A 12,512-nucleotide genomic window follows, 5' to 3' on the forward strand; every position below is an offset into this window, starting at 1 on the left:
AATTCTTCTTTTAAGGTCCAAGCCAATCCAATTGTTGCACTTATTTTAGTTTTCAGCACATTTCTTAAGACTAAAGAGTGCAGCATTTATTGATGAGGCTGAGGTTAGCACCTGGGCCTGCGGACCCCAAACAGAGTGTCTGGTGGTGACTTGTAGTGCGCAGTCCCCCCCCACCTCAAAGGCTCAACGTGAAAAGGTGTTTAAGACATTTGGTGAAAATTCTATTAAGACTTCTTCAATTATTAGAGAACAACTAATGAATCATACTGATAAACTAATTATCAAACTAGAAAGATAAGCTTAAAATGAGATTGAGGCCAAAATATTTCATTTTACATCAGCAGAGCTGAGAGAGATTGAGTTCGGAAGAGCCATTTTGAAATGTTTTAATACCGTTTGTCCTCTCTGTGCACAAGTGAAGTGATGGGCACACAATCTCCCATTAGTTAAGACAGTTTGAGAAGTGAGTTGCGTCACCTGGCTGGTTACTGAGTGCTGGCAAGCATGACGGAACAATCAAGCAACAAAATACACTCAAAGGTAGGTCGCTGCCAAATGGACTGGAGTCTAGAGGGCAGGCTTAGAAGCCAGACCACCTGGGTTGAAGCCCCAGCTTTTTATTTCTTTAGTGGTGTGTCCTTAACAAATTAACTGAACTTTTCAGTGCATCAATTTCTTCATCTGTAAGAAGTGTATAACAAGAGCACTTACTGCATGATTGCTGTGAGATTTTAAAAGTTTGAGAATGTATGAAATATATTTTATATAGGGGCTGGCATCTTGTAAGAGCTCAATAAATGGCAGCTACCAAAATGTTATTGATAGAGGAAAAGAAACCTGTATGTTCAAATTTTTTTTTAAGTGGAAGAAATTTTTATTATTTCCCTTTATGCTATGGTGCTAAATTTATCGCGTTTTCACATTTGAGTGTGGTTTTAGTCTTCCTCATCATAGTCAGTTTTCAAAGACAATTATTTGAGATCTTTTCTAGGGCATAAAATAAACTAAGAAAACATTAAATTTTGTGGTTTATGCGTTCTAATGTCTAATCTAGAACAAGAGTCTTAAATGCTAAAAATATTAGTAACTATTTCAAGGTCCAATAAGACAGAACTAGAAGTAATTCTATGCATTTTAAACAAAAAAATCTAAGTAAAAAAAAAAAGAATAGAAATTAAAAGTAGAACATAGGGACCAAGTGGATAGCCAGATCTGATTCAGTGGGTACGCAGTAGGGCTAAGAAGTCTGTATTTTTAATACCTCAGCAGTGATCTGGATACGCAGAATTGAGAACTTACGTGGTAAATGCTATAACCTGACGCTTGGTAGGAACAGTGCCTTACCTAACAAAATGCTTGCGATTTCACTTAAGGACAAAATTTCAGTAACTCGAGGGGCGGCAATCATGCACACTTGCCGAGTGCGAGATGTTCTTCTTCAGAATCTTACATAAGAGGCACACCTGCCGGCCATACCTTTTTTGTTTTTGTCGGTCTCTTTCCTTTTTGGAAGAAGAGCCCAGGTGCTGTCCCTTCTCCAGCTCCTCCCCAGCAGCTTTCAACACTCTTCCTTGCACAGAGGTCGGCAGCCTGGCAATCAGGGGGGCCACCAGCCACACGCCCCTGCGCTCAGAGGAACTGGAGTCAGAAACACGCGTTACACCCAGTGAGGCACCCTTTTTCTCTGCTCTCACGGTTAGAACAGGAATTCTGATGTAAAACTTTTATGCACAAGACATACTGATTATTCTACAATTTCCCTTTTATTTCTATACTATTGTTCCTCTTGCCAAATACCAGCTATTTGCACACACTTCCACCCATGCTTATGGAAGGTAATAAAAGACGGTGTTCTGGGAGGTGACTGTAACTAAAGTTTTTAAAAAATCTATAAAAGTCTTTTTCCATGATTCTGGCTCTCTGATTAGCAATAGTCCTTTTGTCCAACAAGCAATACACTTTTCTGTCATGATTGAGATATGAAATGTTCTGATTATGTTTAAGCATACTGATAACCAGTTTTTAAAGTTTTAGAATTTACTAGTTATACTTTATAGTCCAGGGGTGTCCAACCTGCGGCCCAAGAGCTGCACGCAACCCAGGACGGCTGTGAATGCGGCCAACACAATATCGTAAATTTACTTAAAACATGAGATTTTTTGTGATTATGTGTTGCAATGCATTTAATGTGTGGCACAAGAAACTCTTCTTCTTCCAGTGTGTGGTTCAGAGACATCAAAAGGATGGACAACCTTGACGTCCACTTGGCAAAATGATGAAATACAAGGAAATCTGCCTTTCATGATTATCATTTGTACAAAACTGCCAATTAATAAAGAAGGCAGAAGAAACTGTTTCCTATATAAAGAATATACCACTGAGCAGAGCAGCCTCAGGGGACACTATGAAAATTAATCCATCCTGAATGTGTCATCTGTGGTTCCAAGGAGCTGGCCTGATTGACTCACTATTTAGAACACTAAGATATCATCCACCCCGCAGGGTTATCCTTTATCATATTATTAAATAATGATAATTGACAGAAGTATTTTCCTCTCATTCCTGTTGCCTCATGAAAAAAATACTACATTATGCAAATACAACACCCTGTTACATGTGGAAAATTAACAAGAGACTAATAAAACTACAGGAAAAGTACCTTAGGAATGTCTTTATTCCATTTTGCCTCGGGCTACTTGTGTCAGTGCTTCCGATCCCGTTTGGGTTGAAGAGGCTCATACCAGGGTTAGAGGCGTTATTGTTCAAGTCGGCAGACTGCTGGAACACCTCTATCGTTGCCTTGGCAATATTGTCCAGTAAGTTGTTCATTTCAGCCACTGAACCAGAGCCCTAGCGTCAGACACAAAAAATACTAGCACACAGACATTCTACTTTATTCTCAAACATCAACATGTCTTTGCTTTTTGTAAAATATTACACATCTACGTGACTTTCAGATATACTCACAGGATCCTTCAAGCACTGCTTAATCATTAACTGAAGTTCTAGCCAGGACTGCCTCAGTGTCCACTGTTCCAGATTCTGGGGAAAACGGAAATAAAAATACATTAGGAATGATAAGCACATCTTAAAATATAGTAAGTCCCTGCAGAATTCCCTACCTCAGAGAAGAGTAGAATAACCACTTTCAATAAAGGGGCCTACAGGGATCCCCTGCTTTTCAACAGACTGTGCGAAGCCAGTCTGCCACTTCACTTTCACAAAAGACCTACATGACACCTGCTCTGGCTAACGGAAGGAAATCTGGAGAGTGTGAAAATAGTACCACAGCATTCAGGGTCTGCTGTGCAGTGAGCTGCCACGGAGACAGCCACCCTGAGCAGTGACAATGGCCCTGCGAACCTCTTTCCCAGGGAACCACACTCAGTATTGAGTGATCAAGACTCTGAACCGTGCCTGTGGCCACCTGTGCTTTTCCTTGATCTTTTTGTACATTCAGTAGCAAGGTGTCTCTTAAAGATCAGAAAAGCCCCAAGAGAGCTTGTAGGAGTGCTACACTTAGCATAAAACTAACATAATTAAGCATTTTGGTCACAGTGAATGAAATAAAGACATATGTGCATTAAATTTGGGGTCTGGGAATGCTAAAAAAAGTTTCCACATAAATTAATGGTAACTGATTCTTCACTTTTTACCATGTTTGCTTACAAAATATTTCACAGGAACATTCTACTTTCCAATAATGGGTATATATACAGATCGAAAGGCTGCCAAGCCTATTACACACATTTATTGTAAACACAAAGAAATACATAGCAACATTAAAATAATGTGCCTCATTCAGCTGGGCACTAGAAATAACTAAGATAAACATGTTTTCTGTCAAAATCGATCTAAGTGACTCTATTCCAAAGTGATTTCAATATTTTTTGAATAAAACATTTAACAGTCCCCCTACAAAGCTTATTTTCATGCAATTACGGTACTGACTTAAAATATCAATATTTATGCAATGACTACACGTAATTTGCAGTGTCTACCTATAGCTAGCCAGCTATAAAGTGTGGCAATAACAAAGAACATAAAATGAGGAGAACTGCCCTACACCTGGCTGGCGTAGCTCAGTAGATTGAGCGCAGGCCTGTGAAGCAAAGGGTCACCTGTTCAATTCCAAGTCAGGGCACATGCCTGGGTTGTGGGCCAGGTCCCCAGTGGGGGACACTGGGGGGCAACCACACATTGATGTTTCTCTCCCACTCTTTCTCCTTCCTTTCCCCTCTCTCTAAAAAGAAATAAATATTTTAAATTGAAAAATAAATAAAATGGGGAGAATAAAAATGTGAATTAATTGAATTAGTTGAGAAGAATTAGTTAGCCATGATAAAGAGACCATAATTTTGGTTACAACTACAAAGAATGTGTCAAGTGACAGAAACATGACTCTTAAATGATCATCACTCACTTGCAGAATGCGCTTAATGTGCTGTCTTTGCAGGTTGTCCCCCTCAGGACATTCCTTAATGCCGTGAGGATAACAAATAAGCTGCAACAGTTTCTGTGCTTGCATGTTTGAAAGCACGGGGTCCAGTATGAGTTCTTTGTCTGTGCATAATCTTTCAGGTTCTTTTAAGCAATGTTCTCCTACCCATTCCTAAAAATAATGCAGCAGTTAGACTAGTAGGCATAGACTTCTACAGGCATATGTAATACATACTAAGTTCATGGTACACAATGGAATATAAAGCAGACAGGAATCTTCCCTTTAATAAAATATTACACACAAAAAATGGTGGCAAAAGTTTTGAAAACAAAGTTTCTAATACTTTAACTTCTTAAAAACACAAAGGAAAACCTTGGCTAAAGAGTTTTTTAAACACTGATACGTAAAAATAAGTAAAGAAAAGAAAAGTAAGGAAAATATTGGCATATTTCAGTTAGAAAATGGGTTCCTGCTCTAGGAACTGTTTTGTAATCAGTATTTTTAACTTGCTACAAGGACAATGAGTCTACACCACAATATGCCATTTTTTATAGAATGCATTATAGTATATTTTACTGAATAGAACATAATATAACATTGAAAAAAGTGTCTCCCTTTTTTATACTATTATAAGTAAGTATTTGTGCACATCTATTCTCTGTATAATTATTTTTTAGGACAGTGTCACAGAAGTGCGACTGCAGGGTAAGAAGTACAGCAAAAACTAAGGCTGTTAATGTATATGACTAATTGGCCCCCAGAGAGTGTCTACCAATTTAAACTCCTATCGCCTTTTCTTCAACATTTTTTCAAAGGAAAACTCATACTAAATGAGCTAAGAGATCACCAGCTGTCTCTGAGCCCTATGTGAACTCAGGTCTGTTTTGGAGGAAACCTGTTTCGTAACCACTGCACAGGGGGCTTGAGGCTGGCCGGCCAGCACAGTCACCCGAGGAGCCTGCTAACATTCGAGCCCAGGCTCTACAATAAGTCAACAAAGTCAATCTTAGAGAGTGAGACCAGATATCAGTCATATTTGAAAGCATCAAAAAAAATTTTTAACTCCTAAGGTAATTCTACTATACCCTCATGGTTGAAAACCAATTAACAACCCAATACCCTCTTAATACCTATCTATATAACTGTTTAGCTAACTTTTACCATAGTTATAATACACCTTAATAAAAACATGACCCTGTCAACATTAGGAAAGTGAAAAAGAGTATATATGATATGCCATGATTCTTTTGATAAGAAAAAAGAAATTTAAAAAATTGGAGACATAAAAAGTTAAACCAGAAAATAATAAAATCAATCACCTAAGGTGGGGAGTGATAAAGAAGTAGAAGGGATAAGAGAAAGAGGACTCATAGCTGAGTACACCTTTTTGCACAGTTGACGTGTGGAAGCATGCTATTCTTAAGACAGAGCTGGGGGAAGAAAGAAATCTAAACTGAATGTAAACAGAAACAAATAAAATGAATTCTGCATCAACTGAGTAACATAATACACACTGAAGGAGAAAATCCAAATGACTTTTTAATACAATACTGTAAACCCTTAAGGAAGAACGATAAACAAATCTTCAAATCCTTTTAGTAGGCTTGTTTTTCCTTGTGGTATGAGTGTACCAATTCTGAAACTATTACAGGTATACTGTAGAATTAAGCAAACAGTAAATGGGTTAATGTTATTGGGAGTAGGGGTTCTTACTGTAGAAAAGGGGGAAGAACTTCATAGGGTTGAAATGGTATTAAATATATCAGTATGAACCCATGGTTTACCCACACATTTATGTATGTAGATGTTTTTTCCTTGGCTCTGTCTGCTGAAAGAGCCTAGAAGCAATGAACACACATGGCCCATGGCAATGAGCATACACAGTGGTGACCTTGGTTTTTAAATACCACCCTTGACTAACTAAGACCAATGAGTAACTCCAGGTCTGGGGCAGAAAAAGTACAAAGGAGACATAACATTATAAAAACAAAACAAAAACAAAAACAAAAACAAGATAAAGATATGTCCAAATACCATGACAACCAACATGAAAAGATTTGCATTGGAAAAATCTGGGACAATCTGAACATGAAAATAACTAAGGACAGTAAATTATAATCCATGTAGAAAATAAATAAATATAAATAACAGGGAAAATATAAGGGTAGGCTCTTCCTTAGGGAAGAATGAGGGAGTTTGATGAGAATATTTGCTTTGTCTTAAAGTGTCTCCCCAAAGACTGATTATTAACTGCAAGGGGAAAAATAATTATACAGTAGAGAAATCATACAATGGAGACATCTTGATCAAAATTAACATCACCAATGAGGTGCAAATGGACATCATGTGCCTTCAGATGTGATTACCTGAGAAGAACACAACATTACTTCTGTAGTATCTTGGCCAGGAATGCATAATCTGAAGCTAATCTACAGGAAACTTCAGACAAATCCAACATAATTGGGACAATTGACAAAATTGGAATGTGGCCTATAGGTGAGAAAAAATTACTGTACCAATGCTAAATTTCCTGAGGTTTTAAACTATATTTTGCTTATGCTAATAAACACTGAAGTATTAAAAAGTAAAAAAGAATAATGTATGCCAACTACTCTCAAATGGTCAGAAAAAAATTTTTAAGTATATGTACCACATTTAAACACACATATAGAATTATAAAGCAAATGTGGCAAAATGTAAAACGTTAATGAGTCTGTATAAATGATATACTAGAATTCTTTATTACTGTTACAACTTTTCAGTAAATTTGAAATTATTTCAAAACAAAGTTAGCAGGAAAAAAAAAAGGTCCATCTATGTACAAGTGTTGTACAATAGTGAGAATCTCTTTCCAAAAGGACAGTTACATATTCAAACTTAAGGGTCAATACCTGTTGACAGATAGTCCTCAGTACATATCTAGCATATTCTCTTAAATTGGCAGTTTCTATGGAAATGCCTTTCCCACAGGACTTTGAATTTTGTGAGGCAGTCCAGATATCATCAGCATTCCCATCGCGTCGTAAACCCCTCATGCTGAAGTCATCATTCTTTAAAGAGCTGACATTGTTATTGCCAATTTTGGCATCTCCTAAATAACAGAATCACAAAAGCAAAATCACACAAATTCAAAATATTGTCAAGTATTTGAAAAGTAAGTGAGGCAAGCTTTCGGGGATTTCAAGTATGTGAATGGTAGGTATCATTATCACATAGTAGTTCAGCAATGAAGAGAATGGATCAAGAGGATAAATGCAAGAACCTAGAGAAGTTTCATCAGACATGAGGCAAAAAGCAAGTTCAAGATCTATTTTGTTTATAGAATTAAGTATGCTTTCCCCAAACTTGGAAAGGCCATTAAAAATCACACTTAATAATCACAGAACATCGATTTCACCAGCATGTCAAGCATGAATATATTCAGATTCATTTGACTTGTAGACAAGGAAAAAATGGGTTACTCACCCTTCAAGATGTCCCTTTTCCATTTCTTCTCTTACAATGACTTATTTTCTATCCATAGGTCAAGAGAAAAGTTTTGCCTTAGCCCACCTTACTATCAACTTCTTGACAACAGAGATTTATTTCCCTGGGAATGGAAAAGGGCAATGCATACTAAGGAAGCCCTGGAAAACAGGGCGTTCATTGAATAACCCATGCCTTTCACTGTCCTCTCCGTAAAGACCAAATCGGAAAACTTCATCTCACTAGTCTCTACTACCCTCTATAAAATGAAGCTTAGGAAAGTGTTTCCCTTATTTAAAAAAAAAGTTCTGCGGTAAAAACTGAGCAGAGTGGCTGAATATCTAGAAATAAGAAATCTCTCCCTGTGAAAGAGAAATAACTATCATATTTCGAAGGTGAAAGAATAAAATACTTTTGGTAATAGAGACTGCCAGCTGACACAGAGTCCCCAAACTTTTGCCTGTTTACCCACAGGACTGTAAGCCTTGAGAGAGAACATGTCCCAGAGCCAACACCAAATGAGTTTACAGGAGGCCCTTGCTGCCTCACTCTGGGCGAAACCAAGCCCAGGTCAATGCCAAAAGTCTTTTAAAACCCACAGGTCAACCAAGAAAAAGTTATCACTCTGCTGAAAAAATCTGAAAAATCAGAATTGCTTACTGAATATTTTCTTATAGAATCATTAAGAGGGTGAGAGGAATAAAAATACACTTCAACTCACCAATACCCTACTATCTATTATATATACTTCTCATTAAAACATACAAAAACTACCAATTTCACTTCACCCATAGAAGTTTATTTAATTTAACAGAACTCTTTAGGACCTGAAAGAAAGGCCATATTCTACATGTACAAAATTTAGCATGCTTTCTCCCAACTTTGGTTATACAAATAATTATTTTTACACCTTAAAATAAAACTACTATAGACATTAAAAACCAAATTCTATAAAACGGTCCTATCTCCCGAACTCAAAATAGGTCCTGATGGACAGGGCTTGAGAAAACAGTGGTTAGGACATGTGAGATAGATAAATTAAAGCTTCTACAAAAGCGAAAACGAAGAACTACAACAAGCATTGCTGCTACTCCCTGACTAGGAGACCCTCGCATCAGGTTGGACGTTTGGGCACCATGGAGGCTATGCCAGAACCGTCTGCAGTCACACAGACACCAGAACAAACAAGAGTGTTTGGTGACGGCCTGGCCCAGGGCTCTGCTGCCACAACCTGCCTGATCCTGACCTCTCTGACCTGGAGAACCTTCCAGTGCTTACAAGGCTATAGAATCTACCGAGAACTGAGGCCAATTTAAAAAGGTTAAGGACAGGCAATCAAAGAAAAATGAACTGGTGATTATGCATAGGCAGTAAACTATGGCTATTTGGATATTTAAACAGGTTGGCCAATTTTATCTGGAATTAAACCAGTCATTCAAACCAAAGAAACAATATCTACGTTGCACACATTTTGGTTTCTGCCATTAAAATGGTGCCTACGACTTATGCAGGCACCCTTCCAACATTAGTTTATGGAAAATCTATTTAGTTTCTCTGATGAACGTTAGATACCACAGTAAAAAGGGGAGTTCTGACTTCAAGGTCTCTATTTTTATTAATTAAACAGAACTGACCAGCCATCTTTCCTTCCAAACACCATGAGAGTGCAGAAATTTTACTTATTGACATGACCGCTTCATGCTGGCTGTTAACACTGTTGCTCCTGAGCTCAGAGGAGGCTGTACGCCCCCCATGACTCTACCTTTCTCTTTCTGCTACGTAATTCACGGGTGTTTAACAGGAATATTAGATACTTATAGATGTATACAATGTGTATACACATGGGTATATGTAGATATTTTTAAATGAACTCAATTATTTGTCTTACGAGAACCCTGCTTTTCCTCCCTTGTCACCACCAAATAACACTTCCCAAGTCAGAGTATGAACGGAAAGGGTATATCCTCAAACGTATTCTTTAAGACTCATCCTATCCATGCAGTACTTTCTACTCTCATCAAAGGGGACTCCTTCAGAACGTAAGAGATAACTTTTGTGTAGTGAAGACCAAAACAGGGAACTCGAAGTTGGGGAGTTCATACTGGACGGTGTGAATTCAAGAGTCCCCAATCATTCTCTTGACTGATTCATGGGATAAACATGTCTTATGGTTTTGTACTGCGGATGAATAGAAAAGGTGGTACTACCACTCCGGGAGGACGCAAACCAGTAAGAACATAAAATGCATCCTGGACATCATGAAATATATAAAAAAAATTGTGATATCGAATATTGGTATGTCTGTAATATCAATCTCAACGCAATTTTCACCTGATTGGTAAGAAAAACTAAAGTACAAAGATATAAACCTGTTCAGGGTCACAATGGAAACAGGACACTAAGATTACAGCCCAGGTTTTCTGGTGTTTTACTCCTGGAATCTAACATGAAATTTAAAACTTTGGTTAGGTCACCGGGTCTTCTGTGTCCATCAGTAAGTGTGACTTATGCCAACAAATGAAGGCAAAAGAACCCAGATGTTAGAGGATCAATATCACGTCAGAATGAGCTAGCATGCAGTTAAAACACCACCCAAAAAAGGTGTTATATTTAAATTCCACCTATGTTGTAGGAAAGGCCAGACTCCTCAGACTCCAATTAAACTTGGACTTGGGGAAAGCCAACTCATTTTTTTCCAGGAGAACAACAGTAGTAAGAAAAACATCTCTAATACTATAAAATTGAGTTAAACTTCTGGTGATTAACCAAGCTTAGTGCCAGGACAGTCTTACCAAGCATCATAATCGCTTTTAAAACAGCAAACACCGCTCCCACTTCGATGCTGTTGTGAGCAGCAGCTAAGAGGTGTCTATCACAAGATGATCGTATTCCAGGGAAAGGTTTGCCTACGAGAATAACAACAAACCCTTTATGTCTCGTCACCATCACGAACAGTCTTTTGTAACCACTTACAGTCAGCAGGGCTTGCCATTGTTAGACTGTGGGTGCTTACTTGCCCTTAGCTAGCTCTAACTGGTGCTTCATGGACTTACTAAGAAACATTGCCAGTACTTCTTACTTAACCTTTCCTTTCAATCACTGTATTTTTCGGACTATAAGATGCACCCCCGCCACCGATTTGGGAGGAATAGTGGTTATTAATGCTGCTGTTGAGTTCTGTTTACATTTACATTGGTGAAATATTATGTTATTTATGTCATTAAATATTTTACAACATTTTTTGCTTCAAAATTTTTTCCCTATTTTCCTCTTCTAAAACCTAGGTGCATTTTATGGTCCAAAAATTACTGTCTTGGCTCCTGAGAGGAGTCAAAAACATTAGTAGGATTTTCATACACTTATGCTCACACACACCCCCCAATATGGAAATGATCTCCAGGAACAGACTTCACTAACATGCCCAGCTCACCTTGCTCCCTTCGCCTGAGTAAAAGAGTAAATGAATCACCACTGCGCTAAGCTGCTGTGATGTGGTTCATAACCACCATGCACAGTGTGTTAGAGGATCACGCTGCCCCACAGCATGGCTTGGCCTAAGAGCAAAAGTATTTTTACTGTTTGTTAACTCTGGATTTGAGTTTCTCAACACATCCGGGTATGACGTAAGGGAGAGGTGCCGACAGCCCTCTCCGTGGCGTCACTGCACCCCTTCCTCGGCCGGAAGCAGGCCCACCAGAGTCAGGGAGGAAATGACAGAATGGACAGCCACGTGGTCATTTTAGAACCTGTAGCTCCAAAGGAAAATGTCATCAGACTTCTCAGTGCTCAGCTCACCGGCTGCCTGGGGTAATAAGCAGGCGGGGGGAGCTCGGAAGAGATGAAGCAGGAGCCGGCATGTCATTCTCGCCCCAGGCTCAGCGTCCGCGTCTCCACAAGCTAGGGAAGAAGGATTTTGAAAGCAAGTTTTCTAACATACTCAAGAACATATCTTCAGGTTTTCTATTAAGTTACACTTTTTAGAATAAATAGAGAAATGTTCCTTATGGTAAAAAGTAAGGCACTGGCCATGCTTTTCTGAGAAACCGAGATGTCTGTGCTTCCTCAAAAACGGGCACTAATATCCATGGGGATTCATAGCGCTTTGTGTAGAACAAAATTTACAATCTTGTCGTCTTTCCCATGATGCCACACCACTGCCCAATGCACATACCCTTAAATGCTACTCGCAGGGCTTTCTTAGAAACCACCCCACCAAGACCACAACCAAAGAACGGATGCCGTCACCTGCTGCGAGGAGCGAGGGGAGCGCGACGTGCTGCACGACGTCCTCCAGGGAGAAACACTGTCGTGCTATCAGAATAGCAATGAAAGTAGCTAATGAATCATGGAATGAAAGGTCACTCACCTTCAAGAAAAACATTGACATGTTTTAATACCTAATACCCTCTAAAGTAATACGTAAGATTAATATCTAAGAGAATGTAGGCAACACCAATAAGGTCTCAGATCCCCAAATGAGTGAAATAACTTCTCATGATTATTATCCTCTAGGCCTATTTCTACTTCATAAGACAAAGAATGTGGTTTCCCCACATCCCAATGATATAAGAAGATACTGAGCTCTATCTTGAGTACATATAACTGA

The 12,512-nt window shown here is 38.6% G+C and overlaps 2 protein-coding genes across 6 annotated transcripts in view; one reads left to right on the top strand and one right to left on the bottom strand.

Moving 5' to 3' along the window:
* MED12L (mediator complex subunit 12L) overlaps positions 1–12,512 on the bottom strand; it is a 320,705-nt gene that overhangs the window by 54,841 nt on the left and 253,352 nt on the right. For 4 of the 5 annotated variants that reach the window (XM_037061801.1, XM_037061804.1, XM_037061805.1 and 1 more), the window contains exons 22-29: positions 12,152–12,272; positions 11,702–11,803; positions 10,699–10,812; positions 7,333–7,532; positions 4,424–4,612; positions 2,968–3,042; positions 2,660–2,850; positions 1,477–1,638 (exon numbers count right to left, since the gene is read on the bottom strand). In XM_037061801.1, coding sequence (XP_036917696.1) covers positions 1,477–1,638; positions 2,660–2,850; positions 2,968–3,042; positions 4,424–4,612; positions 7,333–7,532; positions 10,699–10,812; positions 11,702–11,803; positions 12,152–12,272 — 1,154 coding nt within the window. The remainder of the gene's footprint in view (positions 1–1,476; positions 1,639–2,659; positions 2,851–2,967; positions 3,043–4,423; positions 4,613–7,332; positions 7,533–10,698; positions 10,813–11,701; positions 11,804–12,151; positions 12,273–12,512) is intronic. The other variant, XM_037061803.1, reaches the window with a different exon arrangement.
* The window catches only part of P2RY12 (purinergic receptor P2Y12), a 44,326-nt gene that overhangs the window by 5,913 nt on the left and 25,901 nt on the right, over positions 1–12,512 (top strand). The gene's annotated exons all lie outside the window — the stretch shown is intronic.

This window comes from Sturnira hondurensis, unplaced genomic scaffold (genome assembly GCF_014824575.4).
Source record: "Sturnira hondurensis isolate 20B ecotype Veracruz unplaced genomic scaffold, ASM1482457v3 Scaffold0013537, whole genome shotgun sequence".
Lineage (NCBI taxonomy): Eukaryota > Metazoa > Chordata > Mammalia > Chiroptera > Phyllostomidae > Sturnira > Sturnira hondurensis.